The sequence below is a fragment of the Tetrao urogallus genome, assembly GCF_951394365.1.
Source record: "Tetrao urogallus genome assembly, chromosome: 5".
Classification (NCBI taxonomy): domain Eukaryota; kingdom Metazoa; phylum Chordata; class Aves; order Galliformes; family Phasianidae; genus Tetrao; species Tetrao urogallus.
The window spans coordinates 376406-401225 of record NC_136818.1 but is presented as its reverse complement, the minus strand read 5'-3'; the positions used below and the strand labels follow the sequence as shown (position 1 = coordinate 401225).

The 24820-nt window shown below is 46.7% G+C and overlaps 1 protein-coding gene across 1 annotated transcript; it reads right to left on the bottom strand.

Moving 5' to 3' along the window:
* Positions 1–33: 33 nt before the first annotated feature.
* ERICH3 (glutamate rich 3) lies at positions 34–24123 on the bottom strand (the record flags this gene model as incomplete). Its single annotated transcript, XM_079535449.1, is given in 21 exon segments — positions 34–90; positions 506–529; positions 532–2006; positions 2970–3038; positions 3164–3310; positions 4076–4583; positions 6401–6488; positions 6692–6923; positions 9389–9687; positions 11284–11470; positions 12846–13026; positions 13428–13646; positions 14098–14250; positions 14688–14771; positions 15390–15518; positions 17264–17335; positions 17855–17890; positions 18327–18452; positions 19290–19383; positions 23746–23825; positions 23827–24123. Coding segments are annotated over 21 exon segments (4557 nt in total).
* Positions 24124–24820: the final 697 nt, after the last annotated feature.

Sequence of the window (24820 nt, the reverse complement as noted above, 5' to 3'; positions counted from 1 at the left end):
TGGGAAGGAGCACTGAGGGACTGAAGAAAAGGCTCAGAGGATAGTTTCTTCCTTGTCCTGGGGTATGACAACAGCTTCCAGGTTTACATCCTAGCAACAAGATGATGTTTGGCTTCACTGAAAATGCCTTACACTGATGAACGAGTACACTGCTGTCTGACATTCCCTCCCATTAGCTGCCAGAGTGACCTGGGAAGCAGTTTGCATGCTGACCCACAGCATGGGGCTCACAGGGATGGCTCTGCTCTATAGCAGCACGGGGCAGAACAGAGCTGCCAGAGTGCAAGGGGACAGGCAGGCACGAGCCCCAGCAGCACCAGGCAGAGTGTGCCCTGGGCATCAGCATGCAGAAGCTGCTATGCAGAAGCATCTCTCACCCCCACGCCCCAGCTACCAGGGGCAGGTACTTAAGGGGAGTACAGCAAACAGGGCAGCAGCACAGCGTGACATTCTGCTCCCACCAGCCCCACGAGGAAGGTACCAGCAGGGCCCAGGCAGCACTCACCTCACTGTGGCCATGCTCCCTTGTTCAGGACTCCCAATCCTCTGTTCCTGTGCATCAGAGCAGCCCACAGTTCCTTCCAACACAGCCTCCATCTCTTTTCTCTGGGTACTTTCTCCAAAGCCCAGCTCTGGCAGCTTCCCTTCAATCTGCACTCCTGCTGGCACTGTGTCCTCCCGTGCTGCCCCCAATGCAGGCACTGCAGGCTGCTGCCCCCACAGTCCCAGGCAGCCTCTGCCCTGGGTTCCCTGTGCTGCCTCCAGGGCCTCGCACCCCATCACAGCCTGGCTTGGAGGCCTCCCCTCTCCCAGCACTGCCTGCTCCCCACCTGTACCACACTCCAGCAGTCCCTGCCCCATGGCCACCTGTTCTTGTGGCCCTGCTGCTCCTCCCCTCACCTCTTCATCTTCTGACTCAGCTCTGGCTCTCGCTCCAGACACTCCTATCACCACCCCATCAGATTTTTCTTCCATTGCTCTGTCTGTCTTTGCAGCACTGCCCAAAGGGAGGCTTCCACTCAAAAGCACTATTGCTGAGCCCTCCTCATCCCCTGCTGTTACTGTCTGCTCCAGTGGAGTTGACCCTCCATTGGCTGAGTCCCTTCCAGCATCCTCCCCAACTTCTCGCCCAGGTACTGTGTGTAATGCAGGGTCTCTGCCTGAGTCCTTGGGCTCCTCCATGTCCTCTGCCCTTGACTGAGAGCTGCTTTCCTCCTCTGGAGGTCTGTCGGACTCAAATGTTGCTGTCCCAAGGGCATCCATTTCCACCTGCTCTTCTTCTGAGATTTGCAGCTCAGAAAACTCATTTGGCTTTAGGATCTCTTCCTTTCCAGTGCAAAATTCTGTATTCTCTGATGTTCCTGGGAGAGCCCCAGCTTCTTCCACAGTCTTCTGCCCTTCAAAAGCAGCTTTTTCTGTGGCCCACACTGCTGCAAGGTCACCCACCTCAGGAATCCCTTCTGCCAGGTCTGCATCCCCTGCAGCTCCCCGTCCCTCAGGCATCATCCCCCCCAAAACAGGCACTGCTGCTCCCCCCACCCTCTGCTCCTCAGAGGCCTCATCCACAGCTCTCTCTCCTCCAGTGATCCCACTGGCCCCTCCCACACCCAACAGTGCCCCCATGCCCACCTGCTCCTCTCCCTCACCTGCTGGTTCCCTCCATGGCCCCATATTCTCCCCTGCACCTGTGGGAGCATCCTGATCCTCAACCTCTGCACCTGGCTCTGTCCCCTTCCCTGGTTCCGTCTCCTCAGCATCACCTTCTGTCATTGCCCCCCTGGCAGGTGCCAACTCATCCCCAAGCAAACGCCTCTCAGGGGCTACGGCTGCTTCCTCTCCCTCAGGCTGCAGCTCTCCTGCCCGTGCTGCTGTGTGCCCAGCACAGTCAGTGCCAGCATGCCCTCCATCCTCCCCATGGTCTTCCCCCACATGTGCCACTTCCACTGCTTCTGACTGCGTGCCGGGTGCTCCTGTTGTGTCTGCCAGGACAGCTCCATCAGCTGCTGCTGAAAGACAGAGTGTTTGTTTCATTGTGAGCTGTTAATGGCGAGGCTGTTTTACAGTTTTACTCTCAAAGACGTGATTTCTAACAAGCAGTGAGGGGGCAGCAGCACAGTGCCAAGGAGGCTGAGATGCTGCTTCTCCTCCTGCACCTGCGCTGTGACCAGGCTGCTGGTGCTGCCATGCAGGCATTGGGCACAATCAACGTAAGCAGAAACACTGATGCATCATGTCCTGCTCTGCCTGTTCTGCCCTTCCTGCCTCTCTCCCCACTCGCTGTCTGCAGGGATGTACACAACATACCTACAAGCATGACAGTAACATCCAGAAATTCACAGACAGGCAGTTAATTGTTCATGTAAAATATGCATAAATATGAAGGAAAATACTCAGGTGCTTGTGTGCAATGGGTAACTGCTTCCCACGGACTCCCTAATTACACTGGGGATAACCAAGGGCCTTCACTCATCTCTGGGAATCTATCGCAGTGCTCCCTCATTTCAGTGGTTCCAGGACCCATCCCTGAGTGATACACCCAGCTGCGTCACAGCCATGCTTTGCACAAACACAGCATGCTCTGGTTCTTTAAAGAACTGAATGTTTTGTGCCACTGAACGGAGCAGGAGCTCTGCCTCTCCTATGCCACCCTTCCTCAAACCAGGAAAAGGCTGTCTTGTCCCCACATCATCTCTCCCTATCAGACTCACTTCACTTTCCTGCACTCCACAATTACTGCTTTCTGCTCAGGCAACTGCACATGCCACAGAACCCCATCTTGGTCTCATGAGGTCAGGTCTGGAGTTCAGTCTCATTCCTATTCTGTTGTTCACAACCCATGTAAGCAGCCCTATGCCACCTGCCTTCTCCAGAAGGACCCATACCACGAGGAAGGAAGGGAAACTCACTAAGTGATCCCTGTCCCCCCTCAGCTGTTTTCACACAGTGTTTACATGGCCTGGATTCCTTACCCAGGGTCGCTGTAACTGCTGAGAGCACATCAGTTACACGTGGCTGCTGGAGCTGGCCGGTCACGCAAGCTGAAAAAGAAAAGAGCACAAAGGAGGACTTGAAAGCCCAGAAAGCAAAGTGAAAAGGCCAACATGTCTATAGAAAGACTTCAGGTTAATAAGATTCCATCCATGCCCCTGACCTGCAGCCTCACCTTCACTGGGATCACTCTCTGCACTCGTTGCGTTCTCTACTTCCTCATCCGCACGAGAATCACTACATTCATGGGCAAAATTCACATGATGGTCATTTCCCATTGCCTCTGTTATCTCCTCCTGTGCTGGTCTATCATCTTCAGAAACTAGCACAAAATCAAAGAAGAAGCAAGGAAGAGAAACCATCAGAAAGCAGGAAGGACGAAGTCCTTCAGTTCTTGCAGCCTGACTGGAGGTATGCGGGGTTACTGCAGAGTGATTGGCACCAGGATCTTCTTTTTAGATTAACATCAAACAGAAACAACCATTAAAAAAAAAGGGAGGGGTTGAGAGCAGGGGGAGAAATTCATGCAGGAGCACCTACTGAGACGTTAATCAGCCATCTTCCACAGCACATTCACAGACCTGCAGGATACTTCTGTGAGGATGGAGGGATTCAAAACAAGCAACAACACTGACTAAGGGACACAAAATTGTAGTTGTTCCATAACTGTTTTTCTTTAAAAAATGCATTTCTCTATTCTAAGCTGCCAAGTACATTTTTGATTATTCCTCACTTCCTCAAACTAAGACATGTGACTCAAGTCCTCTACTTATCTACAGGTAGGTTGGGAAGTTACCTTCTGCCCTATAGTTGCAGTGGCTGTGATGCTTCACAGTCAGCCCTTCACTGCAAGGGAGATGTAAAGGCCCTGGACGGTGCCCAAAGAGAGGCAAGAAAGCTGTGAAGGGATACACGAGTACCTTCTGGTTGTTTATCACACAGAAATAGTGTTGTAGCAGCTGGAAAACAGTCCAGCAAGTGATTCTCCATGCTGACTATGACAGTGCTTGAGCATAACACACAGGCAAACACAGCAACACTCGCATGCACTGATCACAACACAGTTCTGCACAGGGACTGTACTCACCACCTCCTTCATCACTCTGAGGAGACTCTTCATTTCCATCCTCCACTTCCATCATATTTTTTTCCAAAGGCACTGAAACATTTCTCTCCCCACTGTCCCTTCCATTGTTCGCTTTCTTCTCCTCTTCTCCTCTTATGCTACTTTCCACTGACCCAGCCTGTTTCATTTCCCCAGTAACATCAGGACTTCGATGCTGTATCTCCAGTATGTTTTCATGAAAAGCTTCAGTATTTTCCCTTGATGTCAGAGCTTCTGTTTTTGTCGTTTCTGCTTCATCCATTCCTTCCTCTTCCAAAGAGAAAGTTTTCTGACTGTCCTCTGTTCTGAACAGTTTATTTTCCCCACTCTCATTTCCATATTGTGCACATGCTGTGTTATCAGATGCTTCTTTGATATCACGCTCCTCTTTGCCTTTAACATTTTCCTTCATCTTCTCAGTATCAGACTCATCTTCACTGCTATACTGAGTGCTGCTGGATGACAGAGAGGGTGCAGAACTCCTGTCTAGAAATAGCAAAACACAGATTTAGTATTTGTTACTAAAGACCATTTGCATTCACTGGGCACAGACAGACGAGTGTCTGATGTGAACCTCTGAATTAAGCCATCTCAGGATACAGAGACAAAAATCCAATAACAGGAATAGAAGAGCACTGTCCAAATGTATTAGTGTTAAAATCAAAGCCATGCTACATTGCTCTCTTTCTGATAATGGAAATGAACATAGGTAGCAACATCAACCACACTGAAATACACTTCCGAAAACCCCTGTAAGTACAATTTTTAAAGATTTTAGAAAAGTTTCTTGAGTGCAGTTTGATAAAAGGTTTCAACAATTGCAACGCTCCTTCAGTGCAGTCACATACAGCACTCAAGTAGAACTGGAAATGAGGATCACTGCATCCCCTAATACACATGGAACACCATGTGAAATTCATAGATGTAAGCGCTCAGGAAAACAAACACTGCTAATTACCCATTAACATTTAGCTGTACAGTAGAGCTTGTTGCTCTGTTGGGCATTGCCAGCGTCCAAAGTTCACACAGATTCAAGAAGCAATTAGTCAAACTCAAAGAAGAAAAAGCCTCTTAGACTCACTAAGCAAAAGAGACCAGTTATTTGCAGTGGTAGGAAAATCCACTGGGGAAGCAGCATCAAATTCTTGTTCATTTCTTACTCCTTTAAGCATCTGATCTGAGTTTACGTCAGGTATTAAACTTCATACAAAAAGACTGGATTTGTCTCCAACCTGCAACATCTTCCACGAGCATCTGCATCATTTTTATTTCATCTCAAAAAACACAAAAGTGATATTTACATTTAACTTGAGAAAAGAGCTCGCACATTAGCACTGGCAAATGAAAGGAATATAAACAAATTAATGTTTTAAAAAAGCAGTAAATGGAGAAGTCACAGCACACTATGACAAGCTAGAGGCACATAGATCACCTCAGGATCACATAAAGCCATAGAGGAGAAATTGAGAGAAACAAACTGCCATGCCACAAGGAAGAGAAAGCTCACTTTTGCTTATTCACCATGTGGTGAATGGAATTCTTGTACTGTTTGTCTAATAAATGAGAAACTGCCAGAGAGTTTTGCTTCTCTGTGAGGATGCACGGCCAGGAAAGATGAAGGCCAACAGGTAAAACATTAGACTTTACAGGGGCTGATTAAAAAAACTGAATAATAGAAAATGCTATTTACATATGTATGCTAATATATATATATGCTAAAAATATATAAATAAAATATAAAATATTTGCTAATGTAGATATATACACGCTAACTATATATTCTGGGATAACTTAGTCTTTCTGAATTAGTAATAATAATGCCTAGAACACCTCACTGCACACTTCTGTGCCCACACCTGGATCAAGAACCACAGCACATCACACCAACTCGCTCTTAGTCACAGCCAGACTTGAACTAGGGTGCTCTGGAGGTGCCCGAAGCCATGGATGGGCCCTGTGCAGCCTGAGCTGGTGACAGCACCCAGCCCATGGCAGGGGTGGGGCAAGGGGCCATGAGAGTCCTTCCACCCCAACCATGCTGCCATTCTATAACCCTCAAACACACAGAGCCTAAGCTCTGCCTGCAGCACAGAAAGCTGAGGTGATGGCATTTCCCTCTCCAAAGCAGGATAGCGGCAATGATGTAGCAGGGTACAAAGCTGAGGTTCCAATTATTCAGTCATTGAAGAGAGTAGTTCTCAAATCTAAAAGGTGTTATTTCAGGCGTCCAGGTGACTTTTGAAAACGTGCACTTTTCATCTTAGAAGGTGTAATGGTCACGGCTTCAGGGATGCCTGCCATCATTACATGTTTGCCCACAACATTTAGGGCTAATCTGTTGACTGGCACCACCTCCACTCCCCCCACTAAACATTTCAGCAGTGTCTGCTGCGAGCTGGCACACACTCACAGCGCCCCACAGATTTGGCTGCGGTTCAGTGGCAGATGGTAGAATCAATAAGAACAGACAAGATAGCCATCTTCTACCAGTTCAGTACCAACTCAGTTACATAATCTTTCCACACAGATTCAATATACATTACTGAACGCACACAAAATGTAAAACAAGCACAGGTCAACGTCTGTGAGCCCCATTACATAAAAAGCTGACCTCGTTTGCCATTCTCTGAGGTACTGTCAGAACGCCCATCACTCTCATCTTTCTCACTGTCAGAGGCCTGCAGTGCCTTCTGTGACGCGTCTTTACTCTCCTCTTCATAGTCTAAATTATGTTTTTCATCATCTGGGGATGACTTTGACATTCCATTCCTTTGATCACCAGTCTGTCCTTCTTCATTAACTTCATCTGCTTCAAAATCATCTTCATACTCTGAAATAAAAGGGCCACACTATGAAACAGCAGATGGAATTCACAACTCTTGAAGTTCTTTTTCAGCAGATGGAGGTTAACTACATTAATTTTCTTTTCCCTGTGCTTACTCACTCCTTTTAGAAGACATGAGATAATCTAAGACCATAGACAGGAATTGCAAGAGTACAATATCATAGAAAAGCATCAAGTTCTTCATAGGTAGAGTAGTAAAAATGCAATAAAGCTACAGAATGATGTAACAAGTATAATTAATACACTAAAACAAATTAAAAAAACACTAGCCACCGAGGAGCCTAGAAGAGTTAGGCAAACTCAGAAATAAAATGCAAGACAGTCTCTTATTACAGGAGAAAATCTCGTTGCAATGAAAAAAAATATAGAAGTAGCAGAGAAAAGCAGAGAAAGGTGATATACAGTAATTGGGAAATAAGATAAACGTGGATTGACATGGCTAATTAACAGAGAAGTGACTTACAAAGTGAATTAATTAAACGCAGCTAAAGGGTGCTGCAGAACAACATTCTATTTTCACACTTCTCCAATATGTTCATTCAGTTCCCAGGTGAAAATCTTGGTGAAAAATGAAGCTTACAGCAGAATTGCCATTTTTGTATCAACAGGGTCTGGCCTTCATCCCAGACTGCTGGCCCAACAACTTGTAACATATGACAGATAACTCTGTTCAGATCTATAGGCAAGAATTCTCTTTATGCATATACATTAGAGCACACTTTCCTTTCCAGACAAGGCTGCACTACTTAACATCCCAGGCTCTGGAATGCACAGCAAAGCCAGGATTACCATTGGCAACTCAGCAGCTTCACTGCCAGCACCAGCTCACGGCACAGCACAGGCAACACATCTGCACTGTGCAGAAGAGCAGCCACTGCTGACACACCAGCTGCCCCTCAGGCCATCATTTCTCACCTTTCACCATAACTGCTCACTACTTTCTCTTTTCACCAGTACTTTTAAAGTCCTGAAGTGACAGGATACCAAAGACAGAGATGAAGAATATCTGATGCAAAAGCAATTAAGCAAATAAACAATTGCCCAGACAAAGAGGATTAAGGGAATAAGTAGATTTATTTTCTGTACTGTAAAATTGACAGATTCCAACAGCATTGCTAGAAGTAAGGCCTTCGGTATCTCAGGAAGGTGCCTAACAAAAGGAAACAGCCTGATTAACCACAAAAACATCCACGGGGAATAACGAGGATGCTGTGCAAAAATCATGAAAGCAAAAAAGGAATAGGAAGTAGGAATGAAAGCCTCTCTCCAAGTAAGACATACTCCAAAAAAAGGCTTTATGCTGAGGTGCAGTGAAAGAACAGGTGGAGATATCTGTCCCTTCCTTCCGAGGCAGCTGGGTACACCGCTGGTGTATGCCAACCAAAGACAAAGCAGACTGTGTAGGTGGCACTGGTTTGTTCTCAGTATGAAGTCATTTTCATATTGCAGATGTCACCTTCGCCTGACATATGAAACGGCCCTTAGGGAGAATTACAGCAAGAGCAGATGCTCTCTGCTCCTTTCTTTTAAATTCCAATCAACAGAAACCAAGTGGGACTTGAACAAAAGGGGCACAATCAGGCAGCCACATCTGGTGGTGGGAGCGCTCGGGAAAGGACAACCGTCCCAGTATCACAGACAGCCAGAAAGTGAGCTGGGGCAGGCACAGAATCACAGAGCAACCCAAGTTGGCAGGGACCCACAAAGATCATCAAAGCCCAATTCCTGGCTCCACACAGAATCCAAACCCTACACCTGGGAGTAGTGCCCAAATACTCTCTGAGCTCCAACATCTAGGCTACATGCCCACTGCCCTGGGAAAGCATAGTGGAAAAGAGACTGGAAAGAGCTTTAGGTGAACAAAGCATCTCACTGCCACTGGCAACAGGTAAGAGAGCAGACCAAAGTATTTCACCAGGTTCTCAATCTTGCTGACATTTTGCTGCTGCACATCTCTCCCACCTCCCTCCCCACCACGTAGCATCAGGAGGCAGGCAGTCCTCCACCTCCCACCCCAGCTGTCACCATCTCTGCATTCATCTCACACTGATGTCCTATTTCAGACCCACTGGATCCCTACTGCCACACAGCCTCATTTCTTCTTCCTGCTCTTCTCCACCTGCTACCATTCTGTCTCCACTGCTGTCCCTTCACTGTGCCTCACCCTCCTGCTCTTTTCCCATCCACCTCAGGCTCTTGTTTCAGCCTTGCTAAATTGCCTGACTTGCTTCCTTGGCTCTTGCAAAAGCCTCTCATTCCATTACTTGGATGAAAGGACCCCTGCTTAGTTTATTGCCCAGATACAGTTATTGCCACTGACCCACCCCCAGCACATTCCTCACATGAGAGGTATGCTCTTCAGGTGAAGCTGGGGGCCCACAATCCTATACTTTCTCCGGAATCAGCCTCTTCTAGATTTCATCTCACACTTGTGTTTCGGAATACTGTACCATTTTTACCAGTATCTTCCTGACTATCTTCAGCCTCACAATTGGGTAGTTTCGTCCCTTCTTCTCTTTGGTAATCCTGTCCAGTCTCCATTTTGTCCTCAACGGTTTCCACATCTGCTTTGTGACTTGGTAAGATGACTACCACCGATTCTTTGCTTGATTTCTGATCAGTGCTGCTACCACTTGGCTCACTGTGAACTCCATCTTTCCAGGAACGCACTTGCTTTCCCTCACAGTCCTCCTCCATCTCCCTCTTGGGAGGGGATGGCTTTTTGTCCAGACCCATCGCAATAATGCATCTACAAAAACAAACAACAAAAAACAATACAAGGAGCATTAGGAAATGTGACATTCTGTCAGTGCACAGTGCAAAAAGAGCAGACAGTGGCCTACTCATCTCATTACTAGATGTGAAATCAGGTACATATCAGCCTCCACTTCACCTCTCAGACAAGGATACAGACAGCTCTGAGGAACACTTTCAAATCCTCACATGCTCCACAGACACAGATCTGCCTTTAAGGACAGTAAGGCCATCCCCACAATTGAATTATAAACAAATCAAGATTATCAGAAGTGAACATCAGTCTAGCGGTTGGCAACCCTGCCCGCAGCAGGGATGCTGAAATTATATGATCTTTAAGGTCTTTTCCAACCATGGCCATTCTTGATTAATTCAAGTTGCACCAAGCATGATCTGCACAGATATAATTACTGAGACGGGAGAGAAGCTCCAAGTGTGTTGGATCCAGACTCTGCTTTAACACCAAATAACATGATAACCTGGCTTCTACAGTGATGACACTTTTTAATTTGTCTGCAGAGTGAAATAATTGTGGGCGAAGAAGACCCAATCTAGATTATTTTAAATATCTGTTCTGTTTTTCCTGTCTAACAGAAACCCAAAGTGCTAGAAAACAAAGCACTTGGAGCAACACATTAAGACTGCTCTTCCAGCATAAAGAAAATGAATGGCAGACCCTCTATTTTATGGTTAGGAGGCTCGTGAAAATCATCAAAATTCATATTCAATACTCTTATATTCAGCAGCCAGTAGTATTTCAGCAGAATCTCACCTTAGAGGCAGCGTTGTTTAAAAATGAAACATACATTTTTTCCACTATCACAAAGAAAATCCCGAAAACTACAGTTTACTGAACAGCACCAGATTATTCCCTACAGATACTATGAGAAACACACAGGTAGCACACTTATATTGCACCACCACTACTCCTCCTGGTGAATCACTGATGGCCCCCTGGCAAGCTGATAGATGAGTGCTACGATGCAAACATCGCCCATTGCCATGAATACTTCACAGTGTATTTGAAGAGGCAGCAGAAAATCAGCAGATGTGGATGACAACTCTAATACAATAACGTAATAGAAAATACAGCAATAATAGCAGAGCAGCACAATCCTAGGCTGCAGCAAATGAGAACAAGCTCAAAAGCAGCCATAGATACAGAAACAAAAGAAAAAAGCTGCTTACCGTTGGAAGGCCTCAGGTAGGCAGGGATCTCCAGCAAGATACCCTCACCTCCACTGCCAACCCTTAAATGAGGTCTGGGAAGGGGTGGATCCTGGCTCCAGCCCTTCCAGTCACTCAGGTGCATTGCATTGCATTACATGCACCTGAGCCCCCCTGGGTTGGCCCTGCCTTCCCACCAGGTGCTCAATTATCATTTCAGGCCATGACTTAGCTTTTCCACTACAAAATCCTTGAATATAGGCCTTTGAAGGGTAAAAGCTCAGTTATGCACTTTCCTAGAGGTGTTCAGAAACCAACCAGGCTCTACAGAGCTGTGGTACACCAGGAAGATTAATAACAAGGAAACAACACTCTAAAAACTGAGCTTGTAACACTTTATGAAAAAGGACATTTGTCTCCGCACCTATAGCAAGGAGATGCTCCCTCCACATTGAGAAATCCAAAGTATCCATGTCTGCCTCCAAGCCTGGAACGCTTCTGATGTCTGTACTCACAGCAAGAGCTCAACCTGTCCACTTGCATCCCATTGAGAAAAAAGGTGAGACTGAATGGGAAACCACGGTGCCTCTTGGAGACGAACTGAAATGTCTCTGAAACCATGGAAAGGAGAGAGGTCAAAGAATAAGTTTGTGCTTTACTGTCAGCCCACTGCATTTGTTGGGCTCCATCTGCATCGTTGCCAGAGCAACCAGCTGTTCCAGGTCAAGTTCTTTCATTCCCAGCTTTATAAATTAATTGGTATAACGCTACCCTCCTCTGAACACAGTAGTCTTATCTCATTCCAACTCAGAACTATGAAGATGGACACATACATAACAAGCTAAAACTTCATTGCAGTGTAGCTCCTTGCAGTCCAGAGTGCAGTCCAGGTTCTAGGTCAGTACCACTGCAATGTTAGTGGCTCCAGGCCTACAGTAACATGGTCTTACTGATAAGCAACACTAAGCAGCTGAAAGATATAATTTCTGGAGTCTTTTCAGTCCACTCAGTAAGGGTACTGCATCTAGATAAGTAAGGATACTGCATCTAGGGTTAGGCATCTAAATGGTAGGGGCACTGACACTGCTGCTCAGTTCCGTGCCAGGAGAGATTGGGCTGCAATGCCTTTAACCACAGCTCATAGCATCCTTTCAAAGCAAACTGAGCACACCTCAGTAGGGAGGAAGTCACACTGCTCTGTCAGGTTCCCCAAAGATGCGAATGTGGCTCAGAGCCACGAAAGCACACACAAAAGACACCTTTTGTATGGCTGGGACAAAGCTGCAACAAACATCTTTGGGCCAGATCTATGGGCACACTGCTGTGCATCCATAACCCCAGTGAACAGGCTGAAGTGCAGGGATCTCTGCACAATGTTCCCCTATTCAGTGAATGGACAAATCCAGACACAGCCAGTTCTGCGAGCTAGAATGAGGCACATAACTCTCTGCTTCACCAGTGAAAGTCTCCCAGTCATTCCCTCTTCCTAACTTCCCAGAACAGAATATTGATGAGATCGACCAGTATGAGCAACTGTAAAGAAACTGATGGAGTTGCATTCACATAGAAGAGATGGGAACTGGGCTCTTTCTCATTACTTTTCCTTCTGGAATAAACATGTACTGATGTATTGCAGCAAGTCAGAAAAAGATAACCTGGATTTAAGGACAGTTTACTGCTACAACTATTTTATTAACTATACATCTCCATACAAAATTAATCTAAGCTACAGCATTTTGTTAAATTAGCTCTTTAAACTCTTTACATCATAATTCTAAGACAATTTGAAAAAGGAATTGTAACCTCATCTTCAACTGAGAAGCAGAAGATCCAGTTTTAAGCTCAGAGGCAGACAGAGCACAGTCCCTGGATGCACACATATCAAGACTGAGCTCAGCTGAAATCACTTCAATATCACATCATTGTTTTAGCCAAAAAGAAGATGTTGCCAGTATCAAAATGAACTCCTCCCATCTTTATCCTTACCTCCTTCCAACAGCTTGCCTTTGTAGACACAAAGGTTTTCTCCTCCACAATGCTGCTGATAGATTTTGATTTCATCTCTATAATCAGAATCATCGTGAGACAAATGCACACTTTTTCCCAGAAAGATCATGGTAACAAATGCATTGCTGTGTAATGAGGGCTTAGGGAGTTCTCCAGAATTCTGCAGCAGAAAATACACAAAAATGTACTCAGTTTTCAACCATAACAAAGGTGAACACAAAGATCACATGCACGCCACCTGCATCTGATACTTTCAGCGTTTTAAGACAGGCCTTGAGCTGCTCAAGATGAAAAGTGTTTTACAGTTCTATTGCAGAAAGGCAATAAAAGATTTTGGACTGAAAATCCTTTGTATTGAATTGTGTGAGATTGAAGGAACCAAATTTAATGATCCAATCCTGTATTCCCACAGCTTTACTTCCAGGAGCCAAAGCTGGCTGAAGATCCAATGTAAAATATGAAACTTTCATACACTCCTAAATTTTGCCTAAGCTCTGAGTATGTCAGCTAGGAAGGTAATATACTTGTCCATAAACACAAAAGTAGACTGAAATAACCTACCTTGGCTACAAGTTGCTCTAAGCCATTTGGTGCAGTGGTGGGACGAAATCGTCTCCTTCTGGAAGTCCCATTTCTCACTGCCTTTACACTCCTGTCTCCTTTTTGCAGGGTAGGAGGTGGCACTGGTATCAGATAGTTGTTAATGACAGGGAGTCGGTATGGGGATTTCCCAGACGCATATTCCATTGAGTTCATAAGTCTTAACCCACTTCTCTCTCTCTACAACAACAACAAAAAAAGTAACTGCTAAAAAAGGCCATGCAAAAATAGCTACTGAGCATAACTGAACCAACCATGGTTTGACTGCTCTTTGCATTTAGTAACATACATACTTTTAGAATTTCAAGCATCAAGAAGTTCTGTGAGAACCTTTCTGTGCCAAACGCCTTCTTTTTCCATTTGGAAAGCAACAGGCACAAATGGAGAAACCAAGGTCAGTTGCTTGAAAATGTCACACACAGATAAATGTCCTGAGCACAAGCAGAAAGAACTCTGCACAACCTGACTATTGGGGGGGGGTTAAAAAGGAGAGTTTGAGTCAAGGCTGTTGTTAACTGTTTGGCAGGCACCTCACCAGCAGTAAGTGTACAGCCCTGAGAACTACAGTACTGGGCAGTACTACAAAGCTGTGCCTAACAGGCATTGTTTTCCAAATGAAATAGGGTCTCACCCCACTAGCAAACTGCTGGTAATTTTCAAGCGTGCGGCACTTTTGTTCTGAACTCCTTGGAACAGCCCCCGCTGCAGCGCAGCTGTGGAGCGGCTGAAGTCGAAGTGGGTACTGCATATTTCCTGGAGCTGTATTTGGTCGATGGGAAGAAGCCTAGAAGAGGAAAAAGAAAACAGCTAGAATATCTCAGGGCATAGCTTCCATACAGAACAGCACCATACAGGAGAAAGATACAGTGCCAATGAAGGTAATCAGCATCAAAGAGTGGTGCTCAGATACCTTCAAGAAATTTAATTTTCTAGTACCTCTCGGTCTTGTAGAGCCAGACCCCTTTAGGAATCTCTAATTAAGAGTCCAAAAACTGTTCCTGTTCATTCACAGTACAGCCTTGAAACAAAGGCAGTGAACTCACAGGAGCTGCAGCAATATGCTCTGCTTTGGTGACTTGAACGCATGAACGCTGAGAAAACGCACAATGAAAGCATGCTCATCTTTGTTCAATTCTCAGCATTTCTCTGACATTTTTTCTTTCATCCAGAATATCAAGTAAAATGTTGACATCTAAGAAAACATATTAAAAATTCACTTACTGTCTTTAAAAAGGCCAACTCCTTGGATCCGTGCTGATCAGAAGGATGTCCACCTCTGTAATCAACTATAGGCCCAGGAGCCCTCTGTATGGGATGGGGAGGAGAAGGTCATTCAGTTCTAAATATCACCAAATATCATTATTGAAACCAGTAAGAACTGGAGCGTATATTTGGCCTTTGATCTTAGATTTTGGGATCATTGCACTTCCTCAGTGCACTAACATTTCTTCTTTGCCTGTTAACAGAGTAGGGAGATTCTGAGCGGAGCTCCAAAGCGCAGCCTTCTGGAAGAGCGTTCTCTTATTCCACCTCTTCAGCTTCTTTTTCTAAAGGGCCTCCGCTGATGTCAGGGCTTTACAACATATGTAGACTTTGCCTACAGCCATGTGATGATGATATTTAATGTACATATTTACATATTTAACTTTGGGCAACATGGCAGATAAAAAGGAAAGATTAAAACAGATTTATCACAAAGCAAATATATTTTTACATGTTTTAATGTGCCATTCCTGCAACATCAGCTTCTCTAGACTTCTCTTTAATGTAACATGAAGTCGGCCACAAATGAAGGATGAGGATCTTGTGTGCAACCATCAGGGCAGTCGATGGCATAGGTTAAGCACAGAAGTTATAGGTATATGTGCACACTGGTTTGTGTGTGCTTGCATTACAGCATATGAAGTATTTGGTGGAACTCACCAATTGTGAACGAGCAGCTGGTTCTCCAGCCATTAAAGGATGGTATCCGTAAGGATTTCTGGAGCCAAGCGGTGGGTGTGGGGAGTGCACAGGGTTAGCATCTTCCACTGGCCTTCTGGGTCGCTCCATCTAGAAGAACAACAGTGCATGTCTCTGAGGTACTAACCAACAGCCATGTTTGAGCTCACTTCTGTCTGTCTTTCACTGGATGATGATGGCTGTCGGCTTGCCTAGGCCCAGTGGAAGATCTGCTAAGGGAAGAAATAAAATAAAGAGAAGAAGGGGAGAGCGAGAGAATAAGGGAAAAGATTTGTTCCCATCTCTATTTCATTTCTCTGCAGTGCTCTACAACCAAATTCAATTCACCAGCCTTTGTTTCTCTCCCAGCCTCGGCTTGGTTAAAGATCTCTTTCTTTTTTAACTTTGAGTGCTTCCACTACTTCCTTGCCCCACTGCCCCTCCCTACCTTTTCTTCTCCAAAGCACCACATTGGGCTGACCACCCTTCTGGAAATAGAGAGCTGTGACTCTCACTCTCCCTTTCTCTGTCATCTGCCATTCCTTTCCTTTCAGACTGGTTACTCAGGCAATTCCAGTTGAGGTAAGAATTGAATTACTGCTAACTCCTACCAGGTCCTTGCATACCAGTGTAGCACCACGGCAGAGCATTTACCCACAGGCATTTCCCTTACATTGCTCACTGAAAGTAGCTTTCATTTATGTTCCAAATTTGCTCCAATCCAGAATCCCTTAACGGGATGTTTTCATCACACTCTTTCCCCAGTAGAATTATGCAGCTTCCATTTCTCTAGCAGCAGTTCAGGCAGTAAATTATGTTTTTGCAGTTACCAGAATAATGAGTATTTTTCAAGTAAATTTCCTTTTTTTTTCTCAATTACTCATAAATGCACTACTTTAATTCTAAGAGATTTGACATCATTTTTCCACTGCTCAAAGAAACAGCTATCTTCCCAATATATTCCTCTCAATGTATGCAGGCTCCTTATAAAGAAATAAGATGTTGAGGATATTTCAGCCAAAATGAGAAAAAAAATATTCCCATATGCACCCAGGTGACTTCATGCAAAGAAGAACCATTGACTTCTGTGGGACTTGCCTGGCAGTCACAACCACAGAATCAAGCTTTACCTACATGACACCAAAGGGAAGACCTCAAACCTTTCTTCATTACTTACACGCTGGTTCTGGTAAATACCACGTGGAGAGGCCAACAGCTGATAACATGAGCTCAGTGCTCAGCAGCAATCAAATGCAGACAGAGTCTAGGATTACTAAGAGGGAAGAGCTGCATCACTTATCCTAAATTATTCATCCAGTTCTGGTTTGCCATTTCAAAACAGAAACAAAGAACTAGAAAAGGTTAAAAAAAATGTTAACAGTAATGAGAAGCCTCATGTGTGAAAGACTCAATAGACTGAGGCTCTTCAGCTTGGAACGCTGAGAAGGAATATTAGAAAGGCATGCAAAGCCATGTCTTGGAAAAGGGGAGCAGTTGTTAACTTTGTCATACTGCAAACAGTGAAGCATTGGATAGAATAATCAGACAATAGGTAAATGAGTTACTGTGCAGAAATGCAAAGGAAGAAGTACTATTTCACACAATTTGTTAAATTGCACAACCAAGAATTTTGCAGAGGTACATTCAGAAGAAATGAGACACAAGCATGGAAGTTTCTGAATTGCAGAGTAGAAGATGTAACCCAGATCATCCCCTGCTTGCCTGTTTACTTGTTCCATAACCAACAGAGGCAGGATACCTGTTTCAATAAATCTCTGGCCTGACTCATTATGGCTGTTATTTAACGCAGCAAAACTGTCACATTCCACCAGCATTCAGTAGCACTCAAGTCTTACCTTGGCTTTCTGCACCCTCTCCTTCCTTACAGAACTTTCAAGTTTCCTTCTTACTTCCAGCTGATGATGACGCTATCAATGTAAGAGAAAGAGGAATCTCAGTAAGAGACATAATGAGGTGTCAACACAAGAACACTTGTTTCTGTTCTGCTTATCACTTGCCCTCTCCCTCATCATTACCCTTGCTGAACCCTATTATTAAACCGCTGGTGATTCAGTTCATTTGCATTGCACCTCTGTATCTTAACACTGGTAAGGGAACAAATGAGCATTTTAAAGCTGCAGGGATCAGTTGTGTCCATGATACAGAGCAGGGATGTGCTCAGATTTCATACTCAGATAAGACAAATAACTATATTTAAATTATTATGACTTGAAAAAAAAAATTAGACAAACTCATCCTGTAGATATTATCTTATAATCTATTAATTTTAACTAGTTTTGTCATCGCATACAGGAAGAAATAGGAGGATTCAGGTGTATCACTAAAGCTATCTTTTCTATGCTTCTCCAGCTCCAGCCTTTGTGTTTGTTACATGGCATCTCTGTTCATCTCCATTCAAAACGGCAGGAGCTCTTTGGAGAAATCACCAGGGTGTGTTGTGTGGTCACTGTGTGCCTACGTCTCTGTAGGAAAAGGAGATGAGTAGATAAGGGCCTGAGTTACTCTGAGAGCTCCAGCTGCTTTCTCACCATCCTTTACTCCCAAAGGGAAGTGCTCCTGGATTACAGCAGCAGCACAGTACTTTCTCCTACAGATTGCTCATCCCCCACGTTAAACAGAGCCATCTCAGACACCCTGCACCTATTTAACACCACAGGGTGTTAAAGCAGTGAGCCAATGCAGCAAGGCTGAGGCAGTGCACAGCATAAGAACTAAAGGCCAACGGAGGTTTCACGTGAGGTATGCCAAGCACAATAACTGCCCTTTTTCCAAGCAAAGGAGAGCCTTTCATGGGAGCGTGGGGGCACAGCTACAGAAAACAATCCAGTACGAGTTAACAGCCACCAGTGCCAGTAAAAAGGACCTGAGAAGGCTTGCCCACCAGCAGTGAATGCATACCTCCATGTCAAGGACCTTCAGAAATACGGCCCGCGCCAGGCACTCCTGAACGTATCTCTGGTGATCCCTCCTCAGAGCATTCCGGCGGTATTCTTTCTCTGGTATTATTCTTCCACTTTTTGAGATCTGCCATAAAAAACGTAAAACGTAACTAAAAAGAAGAGGAGGACAAAATGAACTTTTCTAAACAGAGTGCAGCTTCCCAGGAGCGTGACTTTCTCACCCATTAGCCATCACCTCTGTTTCTGCCATGGTGCTGGGGCTCACCTTCCCAGCACAGGACTGCAGTTTCACCATGGACCCAATCAGCCAAATGAAGAGAGCAGGAGAGAAGCAGTCACAGTTCCTAACAGCTGAGGCTCAGCCTTTCTCTTCATGGCCTATCCCCCATAACTCAGTAGAGAGGAATTAAATACTTGCCTACCTGCTGTGTAAGGGTTGCATCTGCCTCTGCACAAAAATCCACTCAAGGATTTTTAAAAATATTGAACACATTTACCTTTACCAAATCTTACAGTTTTCCACTGAACACTTGAAGAACAGCTCTGAGACTATTTAAACAAGGAGAGTCCAAGCATTTCCTCAGCATTACCAGCACCTTTCAACCTTTTGGCACATGGGGCTCAGCACGTAGCTCAGCTACACCCAGATCCCTGCCGTTCTGTTTCCAGCCCTATATGCCACAGCCCCAGTCACGACCCCGTGGATCCTGCTGACCAACACTGGTAACAGTGCAGTGGGAAATGCCTGAGTTAAACAATCCTGCCCGAGACAAAGCACAATCACAGGGCTTCAATCTGGCACAGCATCATTGCGACTGTTTGGCATGGGTCAAATTCTTACCGAGGATAACTCATCCTTCTAAGAATTAAACAAGAGAACATCAGTATTTTGACTGCTGCAATATTAAAATTAACAACATAATAATTTTCTTTCACAGAAAAGGAAACTTTTCTGTCTCACCAGTCCTGATCTCTGAAGATGTCTCCTTATCCGGGCATTGCTGAAATATCCAGCCAGGTGTTTGTCTGTCAGGCTGTTGTAGGTTGCAAGGAACCTGAAATGAAATCAACACGGATGCCATGAAATCCCCTTGACAGAGTCACTTTTTGCTGGTTACAATTACCCAACAAAATGCTGCCTGATGATTCATGCCCACTATGCTGTCAGACAGCCCATTAGGTTACGTAGAAGCAACACCTCGTGCCCCAAGAAGAACACACCAGGAATGGGCTTCTGTAGGACACGGCAGCTGGGTGCCCAGCAGGGCGCCAGCATTGAGGCACAGGTTTCAGACAGCCCACGTCTGAAGGCCTCCCCAGCAACAATCCCACATCAGCTGCCTCCTCCGGGCGCATCAGCCAGCCCCCCGCCCTTATTCTGGTACGTGGCACTAAATGCAAAGATCAGAGCTTCTAAGAACTGAACCTGATGTAGGAGAGTTGAACACAAAAATGGAAGGCTCCATAATTAGCCTGCTTTTAAATAGTTCTTAGCGTAACCTTCCCTCATTTCAGCCCCCACAAAGCAAGACAAATAACAACATGGCAGTAGGCTTCATTTTTTTAATATTCTAACTCCATTTACGTTGATAAAATTTATGCATCAGATGTATATAATGCATTTATACTGACCTGTTATCTGTGTACACAGATGAAATACTGTTTTAATTACACAACAAGCTTTTTTTGGCTTTAAATTTAAATGCCCCCGTACCTCTAGTACTTATATTTCAATGGGATAATATAAAATAATTGTCCGTCGCCAGGCTGCGTTACCATGCACAGAAATATACACAAGAAAGGAAAGAGCAACAAGAGAACAGTCTGAGGGAGATGATGGATTTACAGGGCATTCACCTGGGGTTTCACAGCAACCTCACCAACAGCCTACCAACAATACGCTGAACTTCATACCAACAGAGCTGTGCCCCCCTATGCATAAATAAACACCGGTGCTGTAGCAGGGGTGCTGCATCACTCTCTTCATTCACTGCTTGCATTTGCATTCAGAACTGCAGATCACACCAGTGTCACCAAGTGTTTGCCTGTGGCATCACCTGCAGACAGCATATGGAGGCTGAGGAGAAAGCCCAGTCCCGCTCCTTTCCAATCCACCTGGTTCCTTCCATCTAACGTTTCACAGGCTGCATTACAGTAAAAGGCACTTCCCCTCTGACCACAAAAAACTTTCTAAAGCAAAAACTCAACACACAAAAAAAGTCCTGCTTCCTCAAGGAGAGGGGAAGAGTTGGCAGGGAGCTTCAGAGGTTAGTGGACCAACCCAGAGCAAAGCCTGGCGCTCAGTGAGCACAGCCCTGCTCTCCCACTGCAGAGGCCAGCCCTGATCCCCTTCCTGGGCTGACAGCCCACCAGAAGAGACGCTATCTGCGGGTGCCCAGAGGCCCTGGAGGAGCCGTGATGGAAGCAGCATGCACTGCACAGCCCCAGCCCCTCCTGGTCTGTGCCACAAGGCAGCTTTGCTGCTGGCCAGTGGGGACAGGCAGCACCTCGGCTGTGCCCCTCGTGGGCCCGTGTCACTGACACTGCCTTGGCAGCACCTCCACAACTCAGTCAGAGATATAAATTGCTGTCACTGGAGCCAATTCTTTTTTCCCCATTAATGAAAGCAACGTGTCCTTAAGGCAAGAACAAATATTCCAATTAACTGGCAGAACAGAGCCACAGACACCAGAAGAACCAAGGTTTATTTTGCCATTTAAAAATTGTACTGAGGTGCCAAAGTCCAACACACAGCAGTTGAACCTGCCCAGAGGGTTCACTGCAGCACACAGCTGTGCAGACCCACAGAGCACAAAACAGAACAGAACACGCAATGGATCATTGCAGCTCCCCCAGATCAAGGCCCTGTCTGCTCAGAATCCTATACCTACAGGATTTGCTTTGTCACTGCCACCGTTGTTTGATTAACAGAACCTGGTTTTTATCAGCTTACATAGCCCCATGCACCGTGTTCAGAGCCACTGCTGTGTGGCACAGTGACTTTGATGGCCATTCGGGGACAGCAGGTCAAAATCTCAGTAGGCATCCTGCACTGGACTTAGGTAGCAAAAGTTCAGGGTTAATAATTTACAGTGCAAGTAAGTTAGTGGCTGTTTACCAAAGAAATAATCTAAGGTGGCATCAAAGCTTTAGTTACTGATTGGTAGAGTCACAGACAGCTCCTGTGCTGTATGTTACAGCTGCAGCTCACTGCCTCTCCAGTCCAACCAGCAGTTCTCACTCTGATGGAGATGCATTCCTAACTTTAATAAACTACTGCACTGCACACGGTTTCTGTTGAGGATATAGACAGAAAAACTTTCAGACAGAACAAATCCATAATGCAGAAGCACGGGCTGCCAGCCACAAGCAGCAAGTTCAGTGTCCCACAGCACAGGGAGAGGGCTTGTATGGGAGATGATTGCCTCAGCACCCAGCCTGCCTGCCTTCCCTCCTAGTCCCAAAGCAGGCCATCAGCTTTGCAGAGAGCATTAAGTCCTGGAAAGACTTTGTGAATCCTCACTGGGACTGGCCTGACTGTCACTAAAGGGCACAAGCTCATCTCAAGGAACAGTTCTGCCAGCTGCAAGCCATACAGACATTCAGAACACAAACTGCTGCTTCCTACGTGAATGCCTTGCTTTGGTGCCCCCAGGCTTAAGCTAAGTGAAGGGAACGCCAAAGGTAACTGGGGTGTGTTTGGATTCCTTTCTTTCAAAAAGGTGATGAAAAGCCAACAAAATGATCCTCCGCCTTCACACAAGGAGGTCTGTGCCTTGCTAGGATGCAGGTCATACCATCTGCAATCACCATAGTCATAGAATGGCCTGGGTTGCAAAGGACCACAATGATCATCTCACTCCAACCCCTGCTATGAGCAGGTCACCAACCAGCAGCCCAGGCTGCCCAGAGCCACATCCAGCCTGGCCTTGGATGCCTGCAGGGATGGGGCATCCACAGCCTCCTTGGGCAACCTGTTCCAGTGCCTCACCACCCTCTGGGGGAAAAACTTCCTCCTAATATTCAACCTAAACCTCCCCTGTCACACTTTAAAACCATTCCCCTTGTCCTATCACTATTATTGCACGTAGGGAGCCCTCCTTCAAAAGAGGGAAGCTGCACACCCAAGCAGTCACCAACCGACCTTATGGGCACAAAACCTTCAAACTGCAGCGCCAGGCACAGATGGGGCTGCTGCATTCATTTAAGTCAGCTACTACTCATTCAATTACGAGAAACCATTCAAGAGTACAACTGCTGAACCAGAACTTACTGAGGTCAGCAGATAACTTGATGTTCTGATGGTGCTTTGGATTCTAACAATAATTAATTGCTTTATTTCAAGGCCAAAAAATTGCAAGTGTGCAGTTTTATTCAGGTGATAGCTCAGGGCAGCAAGAGGGAGGACCTCTGGCACAGTGTGAGGCCATCACCTCCCATCCTGTCGTCGTTCTCTGGGAGCAGAGGCCGATCCCCACCTCGCCCTGACCTCTTGCAGGAGCTGTGGGGAGCAATGAGGTGTCCTCTGAGCCTCCTCTGCTCCAGGCTGAATGACCCCAGTTCCCTCAGCTGCTCCCCAAAGTTCTGTGCTCCAGCTCCTTCACAGCTTCACTGTCCTCCAGCGCACTCCAGCACCTCGATGTCTTTCTCGCATTTTGGGCACCTCAACAGCCAGCGGAAGATGGCGGAGAGGAGCCAGGCTCAGTGCAGCCACGCATAGCGGCAGGGAGAGAGACGACACGGGCTGAAATAAGAGCGATCAGACAGCGCACCGACGGCTCAGCTGGTGCACAGCAGTGCTGCGCAGAGCTGGGGGCAGCAGGAGCTGCTCCTCGGCCTAAGAGCTCTCACTTCTGGTTCTGTCCCAGCCCACAGCGTGCAGCTGTGATGCGGAGCTGCTGGAAGGGTGCAGCACAGCAGGAAGAGACGCTTCACATGCCAGGGAGAGCTGCTATCGGCCCCAGCGCCACACCGAATGCCCTCGGGTGCAGACAGCGACCTTGGGAGCGCTATGAGCACGCAATGTGCTCATTTCCCAGCAACCGAACCGACAGCAGATGCCGCCCGCAATGCACGACTGCCCTTTGCGGCAACCAGCGCAGAAACACTCTCCGGGATAAGGCGCTCGGTGTTTCAATTTGGAGCTCCGTGTGCTTCCTCACGGAAGAGATGCTGCGCCTGGAACACAGCCAGACCTGCAAACGCCGTGCCGACGTGCAGCCCGCGCTGCTCCCTTATCGCATCCTCACTCCTTTCTCCGCCGTACCGAACGCCCCCGGATCCCGCCGTGCGGGCGGCGCCGCGCAGAGCTCCGCAACCGCGAGAGCGGAGGAACGGAGCCCGCCTCGGTCCGCGCCGTGCCGGACTAGGAGACGGGACACCGCCTGCCGCGTCCAGCCCCGCGCCGCCCCACTCACCCCGGCTGAGGGCCGCTCATGGCCGCGCCGGCTCCGGGGGCAGCGCTCGGTGCTGCTCGGTGCTGCTCGGTGCTGCCCGACGCCGCCGCTCGCGTCCCACGCCGTTGCCAGGACACGGGAGTGCGGGGCGGGGCCAACGGCGGAGCAGCGCCGCCCCCCACAGCGCCCCCGTGCGGCCGGCACGGCGCGGCCTCCCGTTTCTGGCGGCCGTTTCTCGCAGCGGGCGGCTGTCCGCGCCTCGGCAGCCCGAGGAAGGCGCTCCTTTCCTCTGCGCCTTCCCCAGGGGCTGCGCTCAGCCCCTCCAAACCCACGCTGCAGATACGCCCTGCCCAGCGCTCGTTTCAGGTTGTTGCTGGTAGGCGTTGACCCGAAGTTCATACAATACCTGCGTTCATTGACACCTCCGTATGTGCGTGGCCCCCCACCAGCTGCCCACTGAGACTAAAACAAAGCGTTACGATCTGAGCAGGGGTCTTAAAGACACAGACGTGGGGTCCTCTTCTGCCTTAACACTTCTTCAGTAACGGATCGCCGATGCAGAGAAGTCCGGACACTCCAAAAGATTTTGCCAACTACTTTCTCAGTTTAGATTAAACAAATAGCAGTAGAAATGAGTGCCTGTTCAGAGAAATCACAGCTCAGAAAATGGTGTCACCCTGCACAGAGAACTGCACCGCTGTGTGCCGCAATGACACCAACAGAGTCCAAGCCAAATGCCACAAAGTAGGAAACGTTCATGGGCAAACAAAGGCTCTGCTCAGGACAGGGTCATTTCTCCTCAGAGAAGCAGAAGAGCCCATCCTTAAAGATGAGGGCTATTCTCATTAGAGAACCATTCCACTGAAAGGTACACCGGGCTGTAACACCGTGCTGCATTCTGAATGCAAGAACTGGCAACGCTTCAAAGAAACGGGGTTTGGATTGCTGTATTTGGAACAAGCCAACAATACATACAGATCCAGTCATGAAATAACACTGATTTCAGTTACCCATGAAAGCAGCACAGACCCGTTTCTCCTCATTACAGGCAGGGATTCATGTGACTTTAAAATTAATATGGGTCACAGGAAGACCT